This window comes from Falco punctatus (assembly GCF_963210335.1).
Source record: "Falco punctatus genome assembly, chromosome: 14".
NCBI classification, from domain to species: domain Eukaryota; kingdom Metazoa; phylum Chordata; class Aves; order Falconiformes; family Falconidae; genus Falco; species Falco punctatus.
The window spans coordinates 13,614,246-13,641,361 of NC_137594.1; the positions used below are offsets into that span (position 1 = coordinate 13,614,246).

General features: G+C 40.9%; 1 protein-coding gene across 9 annotated transcripts in view; it reads right to left on the reverse strand.

Annotated features, from left to right (window-relative positions):
- Positions 1-3,065: 3,065 nt before the first annotated feature.
- ZNF536 (zinc finger protein 536) overlaps positions 3,066-27,116 on the reverse strand; it is a 354,573-nt gene continuing 330,522 nt past the window's right edge. For 8 of the 9 annotated variants that reach the window (XM_080410809.1, XM_080410811.1, XM_080410807.1 and 5 more), the window contains one exon: positions 3,066-7,383. In XM_080410809.1, coding sequence (XP_080266935.1) covers positions 7,148-7,383 — 236 coding nt within the window. In that variant the 3' untranslated portion in view covers positions 3,066-7,147. The remainder of the gene's footprint in view (positions 7,384-27,116) is intronic. The other variant, XR_013931899.1, reaches the window with a different exon arrangement.

Genomic DNA, 27,116 nt, shown 5'->3' on the forward strand with positions numbered 1-27,116 from the left:
GCAGCGCGGTAAGGGCTAGCACAAATCAGGGGCAGTAATTCCCTAGTGAAGACGGATCTACCACAGTCACAGATATCGTGTGAGAGTTTTTTAACAAAAGAGAGATTTTCTCTGTTGGGATTAATAGCTCCATTTTTTCTTTATTACTCCTTGTGTTTCACTCATTCATGCATCGACTTCTTTCAAACAGAAAACAATTGAGAGAACAATCCCCCAAGAATAAACTCTAAAAGATATTAAGGGAGCACAGTGGCACAACCTAAAGAGAAATCATGTATTCTGTGTTGTGATACCTCATGCAACTTAAGGACACGTTTTCTCCACAAATTCTCTCTTTCAAAGAGAAGTGGTTTTTTCCCTTCTAGCTTCATTAATAATAAGCCTGACTCACTATCAAATTATTTCAACTTTATGCAGCTGGAATTTCGGGAACAACAGTGATTCATCATATCCTGTGGCTCAGATTTTCAACCCCTTGGTCCATATTTCTGCTCCTCAGTAACTAGCTGACACTCAGAAAAGCTGAAAATCCACTACAGGCTTCTCTACAGTGTTCGAAATCAGACACATCGGGACACTAAATATGGAGATAAGGGGTTAAATCAGTTCCTATTAAAAGAAAAAACTGCAGAGTGTATATGTTTGTCTCTGTAAACACAGAGTTATTACATATCTATAAACATACGTATCAGTTTCAGTCCCTTAAAATTTAAAATATTTCCATTATCACCAAGGATGCCACATTCAGCAGCGTTCAGCAGATCAAATTTACCTTCAACCTCAGCTATTGAGATGCAACTTACCTGCTACTGCTGCCTGCACATGAGACAAAGCTTGTGGTATCTATGTCTTTACAGGTAATTGATGTGTAATAAATAGAAGAAACCCTGTTACCAGCCTTCTTCACATTTTGAGAATCTGTATATCAAGTAAGAATTAATGACTGTGAGCACAGAGAGTAATTTTCATTGATTTCTTTGCGATACCAGTAAGTGAAGGTTCTCAGATACATCTGCTGCACAATGCAGTGCCATAGAAACCTGGTATTATTTTAAATCACCAGAACTTTTAGAAAAACATAAATAATTAACCCCAAAGAGAGGGGTGTTTGCACCTATGAGAAAACCCAAAAGATTTCTCAGTCTTTCAAACCCTGGGGGCAACTCCTCCCCTGGGGTGATGCGGTGGATGGCATTTGATTTACGCTGGCGGTGGAGAGCCCCTCAGCCCACATGTGCTGTGAAGTTTGTCTTCTCCGCCTGCGCCCAGCATCCTTACACATGGCTTGGTGGAGCATTAATATAAATTCTGGTCATAAACAAAGAAAACACCAGACTGACAGAGAATTTGAATAACAATTTGTGTCTGTACACAGTTTTTCCTTCTGTTTGCACCACTGATATACATGGTCTTTTATCTTTAGTCTTCGGTTTGCATTTCCCATCCTCTTGGTTGCTAGCAACGCTGTAAAACCTTTAAAATATTAAGAAAATTACATCTGCTACATCTTGCTTTAAATATAGTGTTCAGCCTTTCTAAGTGTTACTTCGTACATTAAATGAATAGCTTGCCCACCAGGTAACCTACATTTTGTTGCTTACCATGTCTGTCTCTGCACAACATGTAGTACACGGGCATAAATAACAGTGTGTTATATAAATAATTACATGTATGAAAGGCTGTAAAACACCAAAGATATAGTTGTACTTTTACTTACAAGAACATTTTAAAAATGATTGCTTTGTTCACCACGTGGGTTTTATGTGTTGAATGGGGTGCATGCAGAGAACGTTTTCCAAAGTTGGTAGTTCTTTTTTTTTTTTTTTTTTTTTTTTTCCTCCAGGTCACACTAGCGTTATAGTTAGCAAATTGATAAGGTTCCACTGTTAAGCTTTATTACTTGTGACATGAGCCTATGACACTTTATAAAAAGAAGTAATCCAGAACAATCTCTAGGTAATTAACACCTAGATAAACAAACATAAATTTCTATATTGCATTTATTTGGACTACCACTCAAATACGCGTGAACCATGCTTTTTTAATTAAAAGATAAATCTATGTGACACTTAGCCTCAAACTTAATTATTCAGCATAGTATAATAAAAAATAGAGCCCATTAAATGTGTCTTGCTCTGTATTTCTGTATTAACAGCAAAACAGTTCACTCTGGGATCATTTAAATTTTCTTCTTCCTCTTTTCCTGCGATTTCCCTGTTTGCTGAGGCCTTTTTGGTTAAAAAAAGTGCCACAACAGAAGGCCCCCAAACAACACCCTGCGCAACACCAACAGGTGAGGAGCTGCAGAACTTCTCACAGCCCCTAAAACGCTCAGCTGGGTGACATTTTTAGTATGACATTACACCACAGCTTTACCTTCCCTCCTCCCCCTCCCCGGGCTTCCCCACGGAAACATACTTCCACTGTGGTGGATCATGCCAAGCAGTGGTATCCAGAAATGAAAAACACAATACTAAGGAATAATTTCACTGGGATCATGCTTACAATACACGAGGTGAGCTTTTTATAATATACTGTTACGATACAGATGTTAAACAGATAGGGGAAATATTCAACTCCCAAATTACGGTAGACAGAGGGGTTATAGTCCTTATAAAAGTTTCAACAAGAAACATTATCTTAGAGCTGAGAGCAGCCTTCTGATGTTAGGCGGGAAGGCTCTTGTCAAGACCCCCACCATCTGCATTGGGAAGCCTGCGGACCAGCTGCCGGGTCACAAAAATCTCCGCGGACAGACTTAGATGAGACAAACACAGTTCTCCTTCAGACCTCCTCTCCCACGGGCTGTCTCGGCGGGGGATGCCCTGCTTTGTGGTTCAAGGCCATCGATGGTCATTCTTAGGGTTTCCTAGAGGATATATGTACCGTTTAATGCCTGGTTCCTAGTGGAAATTTGGGACCATACAGGAGACTGTGAGCATTTCCATGGAGATGCAATGAGATGGTCATTGCTCCTTGATGGGGTTTTCATGTTTTCATTTATTGTCTATTGAAATCAGAAGGCAGGAAAATCTTTGGGAGACACCCCCACCCCACCCCCCCCACCCCACCCCCCATCCCAAACAGTTGTTGTTCCCCAGTTCCAGGGCACAGCGATTATCCCATAGTGAGGCAGAGTTCAGCTCCAAGCCCGGTGCTCATCCATCCTCAAGCAACGTTTTTATGTGCTACGATTTTGTGCCTAAGAGGAGTAGTTCCACCCACCCAGGAGAGGGTGTGAAAGACCTAAACTTTGCAAAACATAATTTTTTTTCATTTACTCCCTGGATTTTGATTAAAACTCAGTGCACTGCAGATTTTTATTCTCTGCAGATGAAGAGACCTGTGGCATTTGCCTCTACAGCAGCAAATGTGGTGCTACCTCTGTGATTCACCCTGCCGCACGCGTGCTCCACCAGCTCACGGGTAACATTAACTCCTCGCTGCAAATTTCAGCCATTGAATAACTGAATTTCCACAATGCTACGTGTGAATTCTTAATCCTTCCGGACAATTTCTGTACCTTTTTCTGCTGAAGAATTCAAGGTACAGCACGGCTTTATTACTATGGGTACAACTAGATTGAGCTAATGTTAAAATCTCCCTGTTCTAAATGTGTTTTCTCTCTTGGCTTTCTTTGTGCAAGGCCATGCTCCTGTCTCCTCCCCATGGTTGCTGTAGTTTCTGAGATTTGGTGCATCTTTTTTTTTGTTAATCATATTTACTTTTTTCTATGAAGTGAAAAATCCTTTAGTTTTGTTCTTTCAAATGTGCAAATAAAACCTTAAACAGGAAGAATAAAGATTCACCCAGGAGAACGAAAGCGCTCTCGCACTTGCACATTCTTCGAGGCGTGGGCAGCTTTCTTAACATGCACCATAACAATAAACCTCACAATTTTCTAAAGCCAAATATATGATCTATACAAACGATTTTTTTTAATGTGAAAACATGACTTTATACATCATAGTGTATGATACACACTTCAAACACTTTCAAATCAAAGCTTGATAGACCCCAAGACTTTTTCTATAGTACATAAGTAGTAGTATATAAAACAATTATTACTACATGCTAAAACAGATTTCCACAATCTTTTAATTAAGCACAATATATATAATATATATATGTATATACTGTATATAGATTTGTTCAGATTAATAAGTGGACTGAGCACACACACCCAGCGTAATACACTCCAGTAACTGCCTAACAACTGTGAATTTACTGACATTAATTTTTTTTAAAATCTGACAAAGCTGCAGAAAATAATGTTTTAACTGTTCCTAATAAACATAAGCAAGTAGGAAAACTTTTTTTTCAGAGGTAGAGGTTTTATTGCGTAAAACACTGGATAAAACTGTACTGCTTCAAAGACATTTTTATTCTAACAGCAGAAAGAAAACAGTCATTGCTGAAAAAACAACTTTTAATACTTCTATACCAGAATAAAGTTCTGTCAACTGATGTATTATAATAATAAATAATGACCAAGAATAAACTTTAAATACAAAGTTTTCTAATTGTTACAAGCATAGCAACAAAATCCTCTACTCTATTGATCTCAGATTTCCTCCAAGATAGAAATTTTTCTTTGTGTAGGAATGTAGACAGTATTATGACCAGTATCACAGACTACAGAAGTTACAGAGAAAAAACTTGACATGTTTAGATATGAGAAGCATGATGATATTCAGAAACTGACAATGCATCACTGCTGCTGTCACTTGTTTGTATTACAAGTTACAAATGTTCTGGAAAAAAGGGCTATGTCAGAGGGGAGGAGAGGGACAGTAGCACCCGACCAAATGGAATCAACACACACATCACAAGGAGCGGGAGATGTTTCCAGTGTCACAAACAGAATTATTGCCTGTCGTATCTGAAAATGCTCAGAAGACACAAAAGAATACTGAAAGAGCTCAAAAAGTGCAAGAAATGGAATGTGGGGGTGGTTTCGGGGTTTTTTTTTCTCTCTTTTTTTCTTTTTTTTTGCTAAGATACTGAAGGCGGCGCAAACACACAAAAGCAAGCGACTGACACAGTCACCAAACACAGTAGTGCAGTTAAAATCCTAAAGCTTACTACAGTCAGAAAGTTTCAATAACATTTCAATCCTTTATCTAGGATCATAGAAACAGTTGCATTAAGTTTATCAACTCGATTTAAGTAAGGCAGTGAGAACTATACTAGAAAAACAAGAAAAGCAGCTTGCTCTGTGCCAGATGGGTCCAAGTTACACAGTGACCTCATTTAAACTGAAACTTCAGTTGGATGACATCCTTTCCGACAGCATATGCAAACCGTATTCCTTATTAGCCTGAGATTTTTTTTTTTCCAGTCTCAGGGTAGCGCTAAGAATTTTATTTACATTGATTGCAGTTTAGTATTTTTTGTAAACTGCTTTAGGCAGAGCTGAAGTTTTAAGGCCCTGGGGTTTTACTCTGTGCTCCCAGCCTGCAAAGAAATATTGATTTGTTTTTTACTTTTTTTGTTTGTTTGTTTTTGTTTTTTTTTAAGTCTGGATGATTTTGTTTTAGAAGAAGTTAATACTTCTGTACTATCACAATAAACAGCACCAATTTTGCTTCTGTCAAAGGAAGTACATTAGAAGGCTAAAATTTTATGCCATTCAGAGAATTTCAGAATAAACCTTTAGTTATTTTTCTTATGATTTTTTTTTAAGTATGTGGTTCATTATAGTCTCTCAAAAGCTTCCTATGTGGCAAAAGACCTTGCTAAATTTGGAGCATCCAATCAGTAAAAAAGCTAAAATCTGCAAAAATATAGAACGCATTTGTTTTACAAAACCAAAGAAATATCAGCTAAAACACTTTTCTTCATTAGAGACAAAGAGCAGGAAGTTTGGATTCATATTTTAGGTCAAGCTACTTTATAAGAGCTTGCTTCAAAAGAAACTTCTGCACTATGTCTGTAACACTTACAAAAACTAACACATGAAAATTAACCATGACTGGGGAATCCTTCATTCAAGTGTAAAGAAAAAAAAAAAAAAAAAAAAGGAATTTAAAGGAATTTTGAAAGAAAACAATAAGAGAAGAAGAAAAAAAAATTACCAACTTTCTATGTAATAAAATTCTGTTTCTCACCAGCACCTTCTATAGATAAGGTAAGGCTGACTAGTTTCACTAAACAATATTCCTACATATTGTACTTCTACTTTTATAGCAACTTACTTCTTCATCAACAAGGAAAAAAAAAAGAATAAAAGCATTTCCCTCAATACTGAAAGATGATTACAAAAAATGAATTACATTTCAAAACTGCAATCACACATTGGGCTGCAGATTTTTTCTAAACCATAAATTCATTTGGCTGTATATTTAAAAAAAAAAAAAAAAAAAAGAAAATGTAATATCACAATACTTTTCAGTATAGGTCAGTACTGACCCTAGCTTATGGGCCGTCTAAGGTTTCTCCTATACCGCAGTTGCAACACCACTTGAATTGATTTTCTCTGCAATGACAGCTCCAGTCAGACTGGCACCATGGCAGTCTACCAACACATCTCATTACTATGCTAGGCAAATGACAGCAGCTGGTGTCATATTATAAAGGTGTTTTCAACAATGAAAACACAGCCCCTCAATCTTCAAGGCAACACTAAATCTTTTAGACGGTATCGTTTTTCTGTTAAGAGCATTATTTTGGGACAAAGACCACTCTAAAGTTTGAAATTACTCTGCTTTTTAAATAACTAACGACCTCCTAACATTTTTAAATCACTTTATTATCCCACCTACATTGTTTGGAAGTACTTGTTGCCAGGTAACTGTTTAGCAGCCATTTTCAAGGGCTGGAAATTTATTTTGCGTGTGTAATATATATATTTAAACACACACACACACAATGCATGTATTTTGTGTGTGTGTGTATGTGTGTGTATGTCGATATATATTCAGTGTGTGTATGACCAAGTATCTCTGTGTGTGTATATATATATATGTGCATGTGTGTGTACGTGTACATATACATATATTTGACTGTTTTCAGCATCCTGTACACCTCTGGGAATTTGCACACCATTCTTTTCCATTGAAGGCAGTTAGCTGACCCTCATCCAAATGCATCTCTAAACCCAGTGTAAAAGGCTACTGCAGTATGGAGACAGAGCCGCCAAGCTGCATCACTCCTGGGCCTTGCTGCCCTCCTCCGTTAGCTCTGCTGAGCTCCCTGGTTTGACAGCTGCAGGTTCCTCCAAATTCCCAGAAGCTTCGGAGTCAACTCTGGAGCGCTTGAACCTGCGGTCGGGATACTGGCTGTTGTCAAAAGGCATGCGATGGACACAGAGAACATGGGTCTTCAGATTTCCCTTCTGAGAGGCACTGTACGGGCAGTATCTGCACTGGAAAGGCCTGTGACCTGCGTGACAGATGAGAGCCTGGTTAGTTTTTTTATTTCACGTACGCGGCGCCTGCAGACCCGCCCGTTGCACAGCCCAAGAGCGCTGGGCGCACCGGTGTGCCCCCAGCAGGAACCCCTCCTCTTGGGTGGAGGGCATCCGCACGCCTCCAGCAAGAGGAAGAGATCTGTGCTATTTGCATGATGCCCGCTTAAAGAAACTGCATTTTAAAATTCTCTGCTTCAGATTTTCTGGAGAAGCGCAGCTATTTCATCTCCCTCCTCAGACCCAGCTGTAAATCCGTCAGCCTGCGATCCAAATTAAACTCATGTAAATACAGTGCAATCGCGTACGAGACTGCCTTCTTTTACACTGGTTAATTATCTTTTTTATTGAAATGCAATTCAAGGATGACAATGTGCAGACCCTTAGTCTAATAAACACACTCTGCCTTTGGGTGGGTTTCTGAGTAAAGAATTGTATGCTTTATTTTAATCACACAGATGACTTTTTAATGGAAAGAAATAATGGATTGAGATAACCAAACCCTCAAACCTACAAACATTTACTCCAGTGAGATTACTCCTGTGAGTAAAGACATGCAAGCACATAAGTGCTTGCTGGACCGGGGCCCAAGGTTATCACCAGCTTTAAAATAAAATGTCCGAGCTAGATTAGAAAAGGAATGTTAATGTACAAAATCTGATAGATGCAGTTCTCGTGGGTGAAACGGCAACCGACTGCAAAACGAAGGCATGAATGAAAGATATCACTTCTTAGTAAGGCTATCTATATACTTTCCCATATTTTTCAGATTATTGAGACTTTGAATCTCCATGCTGTATCTGGTTTTGGAGGTTATATTTCAGCAATCACATTTCAACCTATGCTGGGAAGTTGTTGATGTGTTTTACTGGAACTTTATGAGCTTTGTCTCTCAAATTAACTTAAACCAGGACCATCTGAGGTCAAATGCGCTTAGCTTGCTTTAATTTGCTCAAATAAATGGATAAATAAATGTGCCAGACCATCTACATAAAGCCAGGATAAGTGAAAAACAATACCCTATCTCCACATTTGAAGAGCACGTTTTCCTTTGCTGCCGTGGTACTGCCTAGCAGGCATAAAACAGATGCCGGGGTAGCAGAGCAGGAGGACTGTGCTTCCCGCTCTGTGGGAAGGGGCTGGGACCATCTCACCTCGATTTTAGCTGGCAATTTAACAGATAAGCAAATAGATGCTTGCTGTGCACTGGTCTGATGTCACCTATACTGGGATGGTAACGGTGCTGTAGCCCTCCCAGCAGAGACAGGAGCCTGGAAAAATGCTGGCACACCAGCATGAGCATCTCCAGCAGAGTAAATCCACCTGAGCTGGTATTAATGTTCTGGATTGCTCAGCTTGCCTTTTTTTCTGTAACGCTAAAGCTACCACTGGAAAGCTGAGTCCCCCCAAACGTACTGCTTGCTACCCAGAGGAAAGAAGTGTTAAGGCCAGTCCAATCACCTAAGCCCTATGCCCCAGGACTACAGGCATGTTTCCTTTCCCTTCCAGCCTTTGCTTTTACAAGTTGAAGACTGCCAGAAACACGACCATCACCCTAAGACCTCCAATATGCATGTTTATGCATAAATTCTTGGGGTGGAATGCAGGTTGATCTTCTAGTTCTCTCCTAGATTAGACATTTTCCTCAACAATTTCATAAGGAAAAAGAAATTACACCTGTAAGCTGCTAATCATTAGAAAGTCAAATTTCAGCAGAAAATTTCATAGCAATAGCAATGGAAGAAACCTATATAGATAATGTTACAGAAATTGAATTGGGCTTTCAAAGAAAAATTTCAGCTAGAAGAAATGAGGAAATAGTGAACGAGAGATTGAAGGTGTCTCTAGTGCCTCTTAGAGTCAGTCCTCAAATCAATACACAAGCACAAATATGCTTGAAAATTTTTGAATACAATAGTTTTAAAAACTGGGAGCACTCTTGAAACTGTCTGGGTATGAAGAAGGTCCAGGGACAATCTGATTTTCATTGTTTCAGAAAAACTAGAAATATTTGAAAACTGAGGGGAAAAAAAAAATCTGAGAAAACCATTACATCTCCCCCACTATTTGTCACAGGTGGATAACATCACCAGAATTCACAGCTGGGTTCTGGCCTCTTTCTTTCCTTCTCCTTTTTCTCCCTCTTGGGTGACGCCTCTGACCGGACAGAGTTACGGGGTCTGCTGCATCCTCTGCTTGGGGAGGTGCCCAAACGCCTTTGGCCAAAGTGGGAGTAATGTTGTGTAAAGGGGAGAGAGTCTCGCTCCATGACAAATCGAAGTGATTTTCCCCTTTTTCCAAAAAGATAAAGGCCTGCCACTGTCACATCCACTGAGCTGTAAGACTACACCAGCAACACCAGCTCAGCTCCCTTCCAGTATTTCCAGTGTTTAATTTGACCATCTGACCACTGGTTCCCCTTGCTATGAGGAGAAGACGCCCTGATAAGTTGTGGGAAATGGTACAACTTGCCCTCCAGCCTTACTTACTCTGGTTTTATTGATGCTATGGAAAAAGCAAAACCATATCCTGTTTATTTGGTCCTTCCTGTGTGCCATGTTGGCCAGAAACTGGACGTGCCATCGATAGTGCAATGTCCCTGACAGCTGCTCACAGAGCAGCCTGCAGGGAGCACAGACTGAGCGATGGAACTCGAGGAGCAAGTAGGCACAACACGCCCATCAGCCACCCTCTGAACCCCTCAAGCATCACGTAGCATAGAAATACACCGGACAGTTTTAGCATGAATTGGTACTGCTAGCCAACAGTGTGAGATCTCACCAAGCAGCTTTGCCCACAAGTGGCTGTCATTAAATGTCCATCCTAACTCCTTCCTGCACAGAAAAAAAATTGTAAACAAGGAATCCACGAAGCGTGGATGGAGCTAACCACCTCACACGCATCATACTGAAAGGCAACTCCTTCTGCCCGTCACTGAACCAAGTTCAAACCCGTGCAATTCCATACAGAGAATGCCATTTATTAATTCAATGCACTTTAATAAATCAGACAATATAAAGTGCACCTACAAGGATTCAGTTTGGCGTTGCCTCCCCCACGACTTACTTTTTCAGGCCATCAAAATTTCACATCACTGCCTTGTGAAAAGTAAGTACACAATAAGTTAATTTGTATTGTCACTATGCAGTACAACTGTGGTAAAGAGCACATTCATTTTTAATCTGGTATGAATAATATATAAATATGTATACAGAGTGAGGGTCATAGGAAAGCAAGCGGTACATTGTTTACAGCAGAAGTAGTACAAAAACTAGAGATTATTCTCACTTGCAAAGATAACAATATCTGCAATTTGTTTGTAACTAAGGGGTGAAGGAAGATGCCCATTTCTCTTAGGTATCCCATCCATTAATTTTAGCTCAAAAACTTGTTGTGGGCAGCAGGCTCTTAAAATAACCCTTCCCAGATAAGTTGGCAATAAATTTATAATGTTTTATCTAGCAGCCGTTGGTAGATTCTTCCTTAGCAAGCTAGAGTTCATATATATTTTACCCACTATATATCTTCCAATAAAATTATATGAAAGCCCTTCAAAAAGAAAAAGAAATCTTCCTGATCGTTCAGGAGATAATGTGTAAAGCATTGCATTTGTAGTAAGGAAAATTAGACTAAAGGTGGGCCAACAAGGGGGCAAACTATGGTGCATGTTTCTCCAATCAGAAAGTGAGGCTAGAGGACAATCTATTGTTTGCAGCTGAAATAATCCTGTTGTGCAGCAATGTTCTATGAAGTCTGTGACTGAGTATGTGAAGAGAATTGCTATTCCTCTGGATGGAAGCTGACAGTCCAAAGAAATGGAACGGCAGAAAATAATAATAATAAACCCCAGATAAAATGACAACAATGGTAGCTGGACTCAAAGAACATTTTTAGAAGGTGCAGGCTTCCCCAGGAAGGGGGATTACACCCAGTGCCTGTGGAATCCAGTCCTCTGGAAGTGATCTAAGGCTTCCAGGATCAGACCTGGCAATGGCAGCAGTGCTGAGATGACCTAGGCTCATCATCTTTAGTCTTGACTGCACCCTGGAGAGAAGCAGGAGCACGGACAGGAGGTACTTTCTTGTCAGGATGGAGACTTTTCTGTGGGACCGATATTGAGAAAAACTCCTCAACGCTCGAAACTAGCCCACCTTTTTAAAAATATATGCTGCTTCATTAATTTAGAATTTGAGAGGGAAAAAAAAAAAAGTTTCTTTTCTTTTTTCAAGTTTGTGATCTGATATGTTGCTTTGTGACACATCGTGTCAGCCTGCATCAGTCACATCGCGTTAGGTTTCATAACATGTCATGACTGATGCAGCCCAACATGGTGCACCAGCTGAACAGAGTCAGAAAATGCAGGTTTTGAGGAAGACGTGGATCTCAGAATCTGGGTTTTAGAACCATTTTAAAGGAAAGTATATTTAAGGCAGAGGCCTTGGATTTAAACAAAGCCATTGCCTGTGAGTTGTTAAGGATTCAAATACTTGCCAAACCTATTTTGCTTTGTCTTATTTTTAAAGCTCAGAATGTATTATTGGAACACATAAAAAGTCAATGTCAACGAAGTGTCGTTGGGTCACTTACTGTAATCCAAACACTGCTAATAGTTACTAATTTATTAACTTTGATATGGATCCATTATTTAAGATTAGCACAAAGGAATACACAAACAAGACACAGAGAGAGAGATATGAATACTAAAGCCTTTTTCATTAAAAAAATCATTTACATGGTCAAGCTGCATTAATTCCCCACTTCTAAAAATATTTGATCGGCATCCAAATTCTATAAAAATTTCCACAAAGAAACATCTTATTTTTTGTGGTATTACAGGCACATATGTAGGGGTTTGCACTAAAACGTAAAAATGGGCATTGAACTAGGCACATGAATAAGATCAGGAATTTATTCCAGATTGTTAAAAGTGTACTAATCACAGCAAAATCATGGCTTTCTCCCAAAGCAGCAAGAAAATGGTAATTTGAAAGAAAAATGCCAATAATGCATCACACACAAGCCGTCTGTTGTCCCCACTACACCACTTTTTATTATATTGCATATGTGTACATATATACACACAGATACACGCATACAGACACACAGACACACAATTTAATGCATAAATTTCAGGAAAAGGCAGAAGAGCAATAAAACGATGAACAGAAAACAAATGCTTTGCAATGTAATGTAAATTATAATTAAGTCCTGGATAAAATGTGTTTCTTAGATATGACATTTGTTCCCTTAAAATGCAAAAATGGCCATGATTATCTGACAGAATGTTTTCCCTTAGATGGCCAATGGCTAAAGCACTTACAGCGATGTAATACAGCAAACTCATTTCAAATTTCTTTGCCTGGTTTAAGAATCCCCTTTTGGTGAAAATCGAAATAACAGCAATTACCTCTTTAAAACAAATAAATAACTACTGCACTAAGAGATATTTGAAAAGCCTCAAAGGCTTAGATTTCTTGGAAGCAAATCTCTTTAGCTATGATGTTGGACACCAAAGATCTGAACTTGACCTCCTGGGCTGCTGTAGCAATCCCAAATGGCCAGGCCACCTCCGGCCACGACCAGACACTCCTGCAGGACCAGCTGCAGTGGCTTAGGATCAATGGTCACTGCCTGCTGCACCGAGATGCTCAGTCCCACAACGTTCTGGTGGAACGCTCCATGTAATCACACATCTGCTGCAGCGCAAAGGCAGCAAGCCGCATTGAAACCTTCACTGAGCCTGGTCCTCCCCAGGAAGAGCTGCCTTAAAACTTTTTTCCTACGCAAGATCGTGTTCGAGGTACAATCATCTTTAAACAGATGAAGCGCGCACTGCCTCAGAAGTAACAGCAGGCGACGATGGCCGTGTGCTTTCCGCGTAGGAAGAAAGGCTTTTTGAGCATCTCCTGTTCTCTGGCAGTGACTACTGGGCTGAGCCCACGGCTTTCTCAGACCACAGCCTCCAGGTCCCAGACATCTTGGTGAATGCTGCCATTTGAAAGTAACGCTATTATAGCATAATAACAAGTATTTGCAAAGGGAGAACTATTTTCATTTAAATCTTGGCTAGTGCCATTTCCTTTTTTTAACGTACAAATTTTCATAAATACATTTACTATCCACAGCAAACATCCCAAGTACTGTATGCATTACCCAGGAGAGCAGAATGGCTCTAAAACAGCCATTCTGATCTGGAGCATAACAGTATGGATGGCAAAATGCTGAATAAATATATTTGTCCAATAGACAATAATGGCTCTGATTGAGCCATTCCACTTTATTGGTCTCAAAATATGCATTTTACGAAACTCCCAAAATACCAGACAGATTAAAGTACATCCAATCCAGTTCATACATGTAATAAAAGTTTTTATAAAACAATTGAAAAGTATATGTTTATTTACACACAGGTCCAGAAAAAAAAAAAAAAAAAAAGGAAATTAAATTCTAAAAACTCTCTATTTCATGTTGACCAGGAAAGGCCATAAAACCAAAAAGCCTTGTCTGAGGCTTTTTTGATGATTTACTGTAGAAGTACATATAAAAAAAGTGTAAGTATCCACATTTTAGGAAGGCCTGGGAACATTTTCACCTAAGGCTTTGGGTCATGTGTTTCCCATGGGACAGCTAAAGTTATGGCAGCCCCCTGACTACCCTACCCTCCATTCAGCTGGATTCTTTCATTACCAGGCTCGATCCCACAAATAGTCCTAGAATAATCAGAGGAATTGTTCATGATAAGAGGCACCACATGAGTTACCTAAATCCCCCCTCGCTAATACATAGCAGATACTGCTGGGGCAGATCAGGTCCAAACACAGAACTGCCATCTATAAGAACCTTTCTTTTGCTGTGGATTACAGGAGAGATCTTAATTAGCGGAGGGTAAATTTGGGGTAAAGACCCAGCCCATGGCAAAACATGGCCACCAGCTTGATCCTAAATAAATGCATTAAGGAGGTTTGGGATAATTGTCCTAAACCCAGTAGGATTTATCCACCTGTGAAGTCTCCCATGGCAGGTTAGTGATCCAGAAGAAATGTCCTGTAGGGGGTAATGTGGTGTACAGCACTGTCCCGAGGCCAGCACCCATCCCAAAGCCACCACGTGGCACCGCCACCATGGTGCTCTGCCAAGAAGGACGTTGGGTCTGCAGGCACCTGCAATAGCAGGGTGGCAAATGACAGAGCCATCACTGGCTGCAGAAGAGCTGGAGAATGAAAAGACCTAATCTGTAAGCAATTTGTTTCAAGGCTTTTTAGTTTTATAAAAAAAAAAAAACACAAACCCTCCATTAGTGGGAACAAATTAAACCCTCAGATACCTACACGACTTTTCTGAAATGTAATCAAAGGTGGAGTCTGCTCTTGTTTTAGTATATTATACAGTGCTGGCTGTTTCTGAATAGGTATTTCAACTTGCTGATGAGTATACTAAAGGGTTCAATGATGACAGGGAAAAGCAAAAGTTGGTGCTACACTTTGTCTTTAACACATATTATTAAAGGATTAACTTAATTTCACACATCCCCCCTAAAATAAAAACTGCACTTAATGTATCAGTTCAATTCCTGTCTCAAAAGGTTACAATCACTAATTATCACACACTAAATTTTCCTTTAGAAGCAAAAGAAAACCACCAAGAAGCCAACCCTGCTATGTAAAACAGCCAAGAGTAGATCAGTATGACACGGGCTAGCAACCACCTGGACACTCACAATACAGAGAAAGAAGTAGAAAATTCTACCACTGTTCTTCATATATATGCTTTTAACTTACTAAACAAATCAGTCACAAAATTATGGAAAACACCACTAATTTAGCGCTTGTTGCCTTTGTTATATAAAGCATGGGAATCATAATTATTTGGAGGCAGACAGAGGAACCCGCTAGCCCTCTGCAGTACACTAAATAAAAACAAATTACAAAGTGGCTAGTGGAGTCACCAGTGGTATAAAGGAGGCTTGCAATACCCTGGAAAACAAAAAATTCCCATTCCTTGCAGAGCTGATAAAGTAATAGGATTACTCAGCTCCAGACACTAGCGCAGAATTTGTTTCTTTTTCGGAAGAGTAAGCTTTTCACACAGGAACTTTTGATTTAGAAGGGAAATGGACCTTTTCTTGGAAAAAAGGAAAAGCATCAGCAGAATAGCTTAAAAGGTCCTCCTAAACAAATATTAAACAATATATGAACCTTGTAAGACAAAATTTCTGAAAAAAAGCCGAAGACTATGCTTTCTAAGGACTTGTGTGTTTCAGATCAGTGCCAGCGGGTGCACCCGCCCACCGCAGTGCAGCGCCCCGTGCACGCCGGCACACCAGTTTGGGTTCTGACATGACAACATGAGTTACGAGCCCAGTGCCTCAGCGGGCTCCAAACGAGGTTAGTGGCAATGCTGTCATTGATTGAGCTTGAAATGCCAGACTATCATTGTCCCATGCTTTGGGAAATTTAATTACATTTAATTTTTCATATTTATTTACTTTAGTTTATACACATAAGTAGAGGACAGAGTTCTTATCAAGGGCACTAGGTACCCACTGTAAAGAGTAGGCCACCTCTGACTAAATTTATAATGACAATGGTTACTGCAATTTATAAATTCCTCAATCATAATCCCCTTCATAATCCTAAACTCACAACAGCTCGGCTGACAATATCAGCATTCACTTCCAGCCATGCCCCCCACTCTGGAACCCATTCTTGTTCACCCAAAGTCCGGAGGTGAAGCCAGCACATTCCATCACCTCTGCAGCCTGCGTGCCTGCACACGGGAGGTGAAGGTACCCGAGCCAGGGCGGAAGCGGGATACAGCCCTCTGCCAGCCTTCCCTTTCTATTATGCTTCGGGGATCCAAGTAGGCTGCAGCTAACGAAACATATTTAGTGGGAGGCTTTTCTTTAATATTAACCAACCCTGAGTTCTTCTGACTATCAAAATTACACGTTCAGAGTCCCACCTTTGCCTTTACTTACACATGTCAATTAATTGTTATGTCTATTCACTCCTTTACTCATTTTAATCACGTCAATAGCATTACATTCCCATTCTAACCCCCTTGAGCAAAATATCTCAGCTTTCCTACTAGGTCATTCACAAGTTTTCTGTCTAATGTTCTGTCATATTTCTTAATTGTCTCAGTAAATATTTATTATTTCAGGGAGCATTTAGGACTTCTGGAACAAAGCCCTATTTGAATTTAATGTACCTATGATTTCCCAGAATAAATGCTACACTGGTGGCGCTGGGATTTCAGTAAAGAGATTGTGAAATCCAGAGGTGCTAATAGGAAAGGTCTTCTCAGTGATATTTCACTACCAAATATCCGTTATTCTGCCTAGCAATTCATAAATACAATAGCATTTTCTCTTTCACTCTGGGTGACTGTCTTGAGCTTATTTATTTTATTTGGTGGAATGGAATTTAAAAAAAATCCCATACTCAGCTTTCTAAATTTTTCCTGCCCACATTTCAATGTGTCATATCCTCAGCTGCTGTTGAGCAGGACAGCCACACAGCCTGCACCACAAGAAGACCTGCCCCTCCATACCCAGCCAGGTAAGGACCTGGAGTGTCCCCATCAGCCTGGTGGTGCGCACATCACCTAAGTGGGAAGAAATGGGATTATCCGCGTGGTGTAACACTTGCTGAAGTGGGACCCTAAGCCAGAATAAATGTTTTCTGCATGTATGATGTCACTTAGGCTAAGCATGTTCTCCTTTAATTTTATTTGTTGCTTTGTTATGTAACTGGGCTAATCTAGGTGGTATTTTGTCACATTAGAACTCTTCGCGTACCTCATGATTCTCCATCTACAGCGGCATGTTAGTAAAAAGACTGAGGAAAACCAAAACACTTTAAGTAAATAAATATACAGCTCACTAATAGCTAATATTTCAAATTATCCACGAGTAGCTCACAACCCCACTAATCATTCCACTAAAACATTACTATTATCTGTTTATGGGATTTTGTGAGTGGAGTTTGCAGAACTCCTCATTATCAGCAACGCTGCAGCATCATGTGCCACCACTGCACTGGATCGCCACCAGCACAGCCTAAGCAGGGACTGGCATCACCTGCCTCTGGCCAGGTGCATCTCCTACATAGGCGTACATATAGCTAATGCCTCTGTGAAAAAACACGCATATTTTTATCATATCCCCTTCAACAAATCAGGAGCTCAACCAGTAAAAATTAAAAGGCTGCAAAGAATAAATCGAGCATTAACTTTGCAGGACCTCTCCCTCTGGAAAGTACTGTTGATGTCACAGAAAAAGTGTCTTTTTTATTAAGTCACAAAGGAAATGCTTTCTCCTCTTCTCCTTTTCTTTCCTGTAAAAGGCTCTCTAAAATGAAAGGTGTCAGACTTTGCTTTTTCTTCTTGGCATGATCCAGAATGTATGGCTGAGGAATGACAGATGTCTGCAACCAGCTGCAATGAAGCATGCTAAAGTTTCAGTCTAATCCACTTATTTCACTGCAGTCACGTAAACCAAAACAAATGGGCAGTGCCTTACATTATAAAAACACAGCAGCATTACTTTGTTGCATAATGTAGCTGATACGCCATCTTTTTATCATTTTTCCTACTGCAGAAAAAATTCACCTCTTTATTAAAAACAGCCCCTGAAAGTTCTCCCGTTCGGCTCACCTCGATTTTTTTCTTTTAGTGTCACAGCAGTCTTGCTATGCCCCATGCATTACTCAATATGCTGCTATTATCAAAACACTGTAATATTTTTCTAGGGAAGACTGCTTTTTTATCTTTAAAAAAGCGTGATCCGATTCAAAAGCCACCAGGCCTGACTCTGTTCCTGCATCCTTGTCACAAGCCGGCAGTTTGGACAGATCCGTGATGCTCCGGACACGGTCAGGATTGGACCTGCCATCAAATCAGCACGTGTTTCGGTGGTCTAACACGCGCACCAAGGACCTACCCTTAACAGGTAAAAAAAAACCCAAAACAACAACCCAGTGTTTCTAGATTTTACTGATCAAACTGGAAATGTCAGCGGAGACACAACTAATAACCTTAATCTACTCGAGTAACCGCACACAGGAAAAGCCCCCGTTTTAACGACGAGGAAGAGCCTTTGCCAATATGTTTACCGAAACCCCTGCAAGCCCCCCCGCTCCCCTTCCCCCCGCCTATTTCGCAGTGCCAGAGGGAGTACAACCTAAGTGAACATGGCATCGCTTCCTGGGAAGGGAGACCCTGCCTCTCTCCAACATGTAGTGCAGCAACCTTTTGAACCCTCCCTCCTTTAATCCTTGTACAGAAAGGGAAAGGATGAGGAGTCATGTGGCTCCCTCCCCACCAGCAGTTTCAACAGCTGGGAAGCACTCTTTCAGCGCAATTCATAAAAAAAGATGTGTTGGATTTCGCCTATGGCAGAATGGTGTACAATTTCTGGCCCTTCAGGCTAAAACAATAAATGCAAAGAGGAAAATTTGAGATTTCCCCCCTTAAACTTCCCACAACAACCTCAGCAAAACCACATGACTTGTCTTGTACAATCTCCCTGGTGTTTTCAGCGCTACTTTGGCAGGAAATCAGAATTACTGTTATATAAATTCCATCTGATGCCAGAGCTACCATCTGTGAGTAAAACTGCTTCACCTACGTCTGCCGGCAAAGCCACTCTCCCAGAGACAAGGGAGAAGGGGAAAAAAAATTTGATTAATTTGCAGAATGCTTGTGATTTGCTCATATATTATTATAACTGCTCATCAGCACATGACAAATTCCCAGCACTCCGCACAGGAACCCGTTCAGTTTCAGCAGTTTTTTGCGTCGGCACCTGACAGACTGCAGAGCCACTAATGACTTTCAGATGCTTACAAACAGTAATTCTATCTTCAGAATAAAAAGAAAAATCCGTAGGAAGAAAAGAGTAGAGTTAGTCTATTCCATTTCCTTCCTGTATATCAACATGATTTAACTCTTCGGGGCAGCAGCGGTTCCAGGATCACAACACGGCTGCTCCTTGCCTGTACGAGACAAAGACTGCCAATCTCAGGGGGAAAGGTGGAAGCAAAAGCCGGTCTCCAAAGGCTTTCGCTACACCAGCTCCACAGAGAGCCAGATACAAAGCAGGTAGCCTAGGAAAAGGCACACCTACCCTGCAGTACTGAAATAAAATACAGGCTCTCCCCTGCGCTCCAGAATTCCATATCTATTTTCCTATTTTAATACTTCTGATAACCTTTCACATTTTCAGAGAACACATCTGCTTCCTAACTGCAGCCGAAATGTTTTTTTCCCCCTTTAAAACTATGATTATGCTTTCTGAAGCACTGTCTGTGTGCTTGATTGCTGTTTTAGATTAGAGATTTTAGCAAGGAAACAAAGACTTCAGAGTGCACATCAGTCCTGCATATGAGAAACCACAGAAGGAATAAGCAATAAAATGTGATGCACCATCTGTCCACAAACAATAACCTGGATGTTCTGAAGGCTTACAAATTATTTAGCACACAACCTCACCGAATTATAGGACCCTTAAATAGAGCAATAGACTGGGAATGAGAACCTCTTTGATGTCCTTTTGTATTTCTCCCCCCGCCCCCCACCCCCACCCCCCCACCACCCCCAACTCAGCCCTCGATTGATTACTAACAGTTGAGGTATTTCTCAATGACTATTGGAGCAAGTTGATTTTTATTAAGTAGCTCTCCGTAGAATATTTTGCCACAGATTTGAATGGTGGGGTACACGTTGCCTCTCTGGCCCTAGCCTGCTGCAAACTGATCGTTAATCAAAAGACAGTCTTAAAGAATAGTCAGTTGGGAAATTCAGTCCTAAGGGCAAATGCTGCCCTCGGTACTCATGTGCAACTCCCACTGGCTTCCATGGGAGCTCATGGGAACGCTCAGCGAGGAATTTGACTTTCTTAAGTACTGGAAGCTTTCTGACTGGACTCTTACGGAACAAATCTCTAACAAAGAATCAGATTTTTATTTTTTTTTTCCCCCAAAATTGTATCTTGCTCCAATTAAAAATAAAATGACATTTTTCTTAGCTGTCACGCTAAAGCACACTGATCTCACATGCAAAACAGATTAGCAACTGAGCACACTCCAGGTACTGTAAACTGGAGTACGTCAAAGCTACTGGATCCCTCGACAAACCTGGCATCCCTCAGCAATGTGCACATATACCAAAATCAAGACATTCAGAGACCTGTGCTTGGGATAGAGGATTTTGGTTCACCAGATTCAACTGTGAAATCATGTTAAAAGAACCAAACAACCAAACGTAAAAATTACTTTTTGTTTTTAATATGCAGTGAATTGCAGCATTTCCAGATCTACTGTTACATTCAACCTTATCTCTACATCTGAGTTTTTAGTGAACACTAGCATTTGCCTTTTCCAATTAAAGCATAACCCTAAAGCCACACTCCAAAATAAATCAGCATCCCTAAAAGCCACCCACTTCTTTCTAAAAAGGAAGAGCTTTCCTACAATTTATTAACAACCTGCCCTAAATATTTCTTTTGCTTTGGTTTCTATAGATATTATTCTGCAGGTTTTCTTAACACATCTTCAGTGCCCCTCTCTCAGCTCACAAACATCCAGACCCACCTACCTAAGGTCTTCTTAGTGTGCTGTTTATTCTTTCGTCTAGATGGCAGATCAAAATTCAAATAAAAATAGATGTTAGAAGACAGAGGATTTTTTTTTATCATATTCTCCTTGAAAAATGGGGGCCAAAGAGGGAGGTAACTGTATAATTAACTTTAGATGTGCCTAATGTAACTCCATTATCATTGATGAGCCTTACGGAGAGACACTGAGAGGGAAATGTGCCTTCTAAAGTTTCATTGTGGAGCCAGCGCTATTAAACAATATTTCAGTATTTAGGCCCTGATTCAGCAAATTGCTGAAGGTTATGCATACTATAAAGCCTGTGTGTCATCCCACAGACTTCTGTGGGAATGCACACGTGCTTGCACAAGACGTGAGCGTAAGTTGTCTCCTAGCTGGGGCCTCGTCACCTAACCCTTACTTACAAAAATTCCTAAGAGAGACATGAAAATTTGCCTAGGGCTAAAAGCTGGCACATTACATTGTTTCATATCTAATACACGTTCCTTTCGTATTTATTTTTGTGTTTATTTTTATGTGGTATTCGCTCCCGGTGTGAGAGGGCCGGAGTGCCCCTAGGATGCTGGGTGTGCGAGGGGCCACCAGCCCATCACCTGCAGAGGTGCACCCGCAGCGCCGTCCTGCTGCCACCCACGTGTAGGCTGGAGCCCCCTTGGCCAGCGAGAGGCCACTGGCCACCAGTTGGGAGGGTGGTGATTTTTAGCATCACTACAGGTCACCTGGAGTTGGCTGGCTGCTGTCTGCATTGCACACACACCAATAATCAGCACCCAGAGCTGAGGGTTGGCGTGAGCACTCACCCACGTCCCTAGCCCCAAGCGTTGCCACCCAGCATGAGGACTATGCAGCAAATCCATTAGATGTTAAAGGAAACAAAACCAAAATCCCCTTCCAACAGCTTCTGTGGCAGTCTGTACAGAGAGGACCGGGTGGTACTGAGGATTTTATTTTGAAGAAAATTGTGGAAGCCCAAGATACTGAAGTTTCCACAGGCAGTGGGATGCAAAGCGTCCATTTAGGGTGTTTGGGTATCTTTTTGATGATTTAGAGTAAAAGTGATCCACACCTCGGACGGAAGCCAAACACAGCACATCAGGCAGCAAAGGGGCCAACGTTCCTGCCATGGGTACCCGGCACATCTTCTGCCTAAGGGACAGCCACTCCATCTCATGTCAGCTTCACTGACTGCCATGGTCTTCCAGAGAGAAGGTTTATTTATACGAAATCAATGGCAGGCTCCGGGCTTTCAAGCAAACTGATACCCACTTGGGTGTCTCTGTGTATAAACCAAAATCATTTTGCAACAAAACTAATGTATACAGCGGCTAGAAGGGGCCAAAATATTTGCTTTCAGGAGAAGCCATGCAATTCCTCTGATTTCAACAAATAACCTGACCCAGGTAACTTTTCTCTATCTACCGTTATGCTAATCGGAACAGAGAGGTCTATAAATGTACTTAAAGAGACAACTAAAAAAAATTAATCTGTGGTTTAACTTAAAGGTCAACTCAATACATAGTGAGAAGTCAACTGAAATTCTGCCATTAAATATAATCACTCCTTCTAGGGTGGTAAATACTGTGTGGAAATATCCATCAGGAGCCAAATTCTGATCTCAGACAAACGCAGGGCTGCAGCCACACGCGGATGGAGGACAGCAGGGCTGACCTTGCCTACATGCAAAGCCCTTCCAGTCTGAGCCTCTGGCTATCAAGACACAGGCTGCTGGAAAAGCTCCTTTAAATTCCATAGGATGTGATTAATACCATGAGGTAAATTTAAAAAAAAAAAAGTAAAAATAAAAATCTGGGATTCTTTTTGGACTTTTTCCAGCTTTCTGGATTGTTTCTTTGAAGCATTTTTCCATAACTCTAAAGGCTAGAGTTACTTCTAAAAAGAAAGGAGAGACATTTTTCTATAATCACGTGGCTACCGCAGCTAGAGCCTTTCTGGAACAGGAAACTGCCCCAGCCATCCCAGTAAAGCCGGGAAAGGCGAGGACAGTGGTAGGACCCTGAGCCCCTGCTCCTGCTCCGCGGTTCTGCGGCAGGCAGCTGTCCCGAGCCGTTACTCTATACACATTTGTTCACAACCCCAAACCAGTTTTCTGTTCTTTAACAGAAAGAAGTAAATGGAATAAGGCTTAACTAGCATTTTATACATGAACAAAGTGATTCTTTAAATTTTAATATAGGGAAGGTACGTTATAAGGCAGCATCTTCTGAAATAATGTTAAAAATCTGAGTATTGGGGGCGGGGGGGGAAGGCACAAAGGTCAGATTTAAATCCTGAAGGTAGCATAAAAAATTTAGATAAAACCGTTTGCATGTATTTTTGTATAGCATGTGTCCTGACAGTGTCACCATCAGCATGGGCTCTAGAATTCATAATCCACTGTGCTATTTTTTAAAATAGTTTGATTTGTTTATTAACTGTGCTTTCCTATTTCCATGAGATATAGACATCGACAGTGAATAGACCTTTTCTAATTGAACTGATAGCTTGAAAGTGAACATGTCCTTGAATTTACACTGAAAGATAGACAGTGATTATTTATAATAAGGGATTTAGTCAACTGCCTTTCCATTTGTACAGCAAGGACTTTATCAACAGACCATGTTTAGGTAAATAGTGCCAAATAAGATAAATTCTGTATTAAAGGACGAATGTCTCACAGTGTCAGATGTACAAGGAAGAGACATTTGGCTGATGATATGTCCTGTAAGTATAAAAGAGAGTATTAAGATAACACTTTATGCTAGCATTAATACATCAAAGTTCTGGACTGACCTGTTTCATCCAAAGTGAAAGCGAGGATGCTCTTAATTCCTATCTAAGATTAATTTAATTCAGAAGGCATTCAGCCTTATGTCCTGTTTTGCAGCTTTATAAGAATTGCTGGATTTGCAAAATAGCACGGCTGTACGTACGTTAATAAATGGTCTGTATTTGTCTAGCCAGAGTTGAAGCCTTTCTTTAAAAACACACACACACTCACACGCACACACAAAACTCTGGCTCTGTGAGCTTGCTTTGCCCACAATATTAGAGCTCAGCTATCTCCTTGCTGAAGGGCCTATTTGTCTGCTTTAAGTGAAATCACTCAATTCTCAAAAGTCAGTGGAGGACTTTGGAAGGGGGAGGGCTGGGAGAGGCCACTCCAAATAAGTTCCATTAATCAAAAGACACAGTCTAATGTAACTAATATTTTACAATTAGAGAAGACAAGATGGAACTAAAAGCCATCTATCTCTCTTACACCACATGATCATCGATTCATAATCAGAAGACTGAGAGTCGCACAAAGATGCATTTACAGGGGCTGGGGGAGGGGGCTTGGTCGGAGCCGGAGATAATGAACACGATGAGAAGGAGCGGCGCTGAAGGCTGGGGAAAGATGACAGAGTGGTTCAATGGTGACGGATGACACGAAGATGAGTACTGATACCTGACAGGCAGCGAATGATGACTGCAGTCCTTTCCCACCATTATGATCCTCAATTATCTTGGTAAGGACTAAGAGGAAAAAAAAAGCCGAAGTGGCTCAGCCCATCCGTTTATTTATAAGCTGGGATAATGCTAGAGTGTGCCAGGCTGCTGGGAAAGGCCACCTTTTCACAATTTGATCAGCACTTTATAGGAGCTGTAGTTTTCATTGTCAGCGCTCATGGGCACAAGGGGAAATGGGTAAAATACAGTACTTGTCCATCTGTTTTGTAATAAAATTCCTAAATCTTCAAAGGGAGTTATTTTTTTTCTTTCACTGCCACCTTCAGGAAAAAAACCAAAACCCTGCGCTAGCCAAAAAAAAAAAAAAAAAAAAAAAAGGGAAAACTCGCTTTGTATTTGCACACAGAATTAGCGGGCTGCAGCCTGTGCTCCCCGAAATCACACGCAGATTTATCCAGATGTGTCATACATGGCAGGGAACAAGCCAGCATGAGTAAAAGCTGGAGCTGCAAGGAGTGCCAGAGCAAAGTGAAGGGGAACTTTTAAAGATTCTTCATTGATTTAGGGAATTATTAATAAAAAGGGAAGAAAGTTCGCTCGAGACTGCTTTGTAGTTGCAGAAGATGCCACAGGCTAGCATTTCTATACCAAAGAATATGCTGTTCTGCTACATTATTTATTTTTAAAGACACAGATCTCCTAGCTATGTTGGAGTCATTGCTTTTGAGAAAAAGAAAAACAAATTAAGATTAATGTTCTACACAGCTCCCGATAGCAGTAAATATTTGATCAGAACAATTCACATTTAAATGTTGACATACTAAAAATCATATTTTGGAAGAAATATTTCTTCTTCGTGCTTTAACCATAACTTTCCTTTCCCGTCCCCTTCCCCCCTTGTCCTTTTGGGGAAACAAAGTCAAACAATGTAGCACCACATTTCCCAGCCATGGAAAAAAAATGAGCAAAACCAGGTCGAAACCAGTTCTGCTTTCTTAAAAAAATTAAAAAAAAATAAAATATCACATGTACTATACAGGCCACACGTGCTTTGAAATTTTGCTTTTTTCCTCTTGCAGCTTTATCCAAAGGAGTGGGCTGCTCAGTTTAGTGACCTGAGCCCCTTCCCCACCCTGCCCGGGGCACAGCAAAGGTGCCATGCTGCACACCAGGGTGGCGACAGCCTCGTCCCTCACAGCGATGGGTTCACAGGCCTGTCTGCCCCACAACCTGCTAACCAGGGAGACAGGAACAAACCAGCAAAGAGCCGCCTCCAGCGCCAGCTTCCAGGCACACAGGCGAGCACGGAGAACCAGGTAGGCAACCTGCACCAGCCAGCGCTTCCAGCTTCATCCGACTCCGCGCAAAAACTTCCCGTACACTTTTTCTGGCTCCAGGACTGTCAGCACAACAAGTATATCAGCAAAAAAGACACGTCAGAAAGGAGCCGCGTCAGCTGTGGTGGAAGCAAAGTGCGCCCCAGTCACACCAGTTCCTGTTGGCCAAGTGGCCTGTGGTAATAAGCGCTGCTAGCACCACAGTTCAGCAGGTGCCTCTCATGATCAGAGGTGTTTCGAGTGGAGGAGGTCTAGATTTTGGCTACAGATGTTAAATAAAATAATAGATGGGGAAAAAACCCAATAGTGAGAAGTAGCCTAACTATACTTCCAAATGCTTACATCAGGAACGGCTACTGTAAAGCCCTGAGCGTGCACTGGGCTGCTTGGATGTAGCAGGCACTGGGGGGTGAGAGTGGTTCCAGTTGGCAACCTTGGTGCCAAAGGCAGGGAGGATATATCAGGATGTGTGGCTACATGGGGCACTGTTCTGTTGACAAACAGCACGTCTCCATAGAAGTGAAAATATACCACGTGACTTACGGTACTTTTTAACGGAGCGGCTTTTTAATTTCGATCCGTTCCACCCTTACTTTTGCACAGAATACACACGCTAGACCGCGTTTGAAAGGAACACGTGGAACAAACCACACTTGTACAACAAACAGAATACTCCTCTGACATGCACAACAAGCCTTGCTGGTACAAGACTATAAATATTCCAAGAAGCATTTCCTAGATTTTCATTTAGGAATCCTAATTATGAACAAATGTCCTTAATCTGCCCATTTACATACATCTGAGATTTAAGACAGGTTGAATCCACGATCATCACCCTAATTAGCCCAAACAAAAGCTCCAGATGTGAAAAGCATGGTTCTAATGCGGTGTCTTATTAGCAATTGATCAAATATTGTATAGCTATAACCAATTTTCATAAATAACATATCCTCAGAAGTGACGATAACTGACACATCATAAAATGCATTTTGTCAGTGATTTTTTTACAAGAGCACGTGCTTCACTTGTGCACAAGTTGGACCCATTTCCCTGTAACGTTATTTCAGCATTTGTGGCAAAACAACTCTACTGCCATCAGTGGTTCACAATTGTGTAAAATTGGGCTATCATAGTGATTAATTGGGCTAACTTAATCTGTACATGCAAATTAAGTAATTGCACTCACAAATATCTAATTTAGCGTATGCATGCAGTAGTTTAATTTGCACATACAATCATACTCTTTGGGTAAATGAGGTACACAATTAAGAACAATTTTTTTCTGTCCTTGTCTGCATGTGTAAA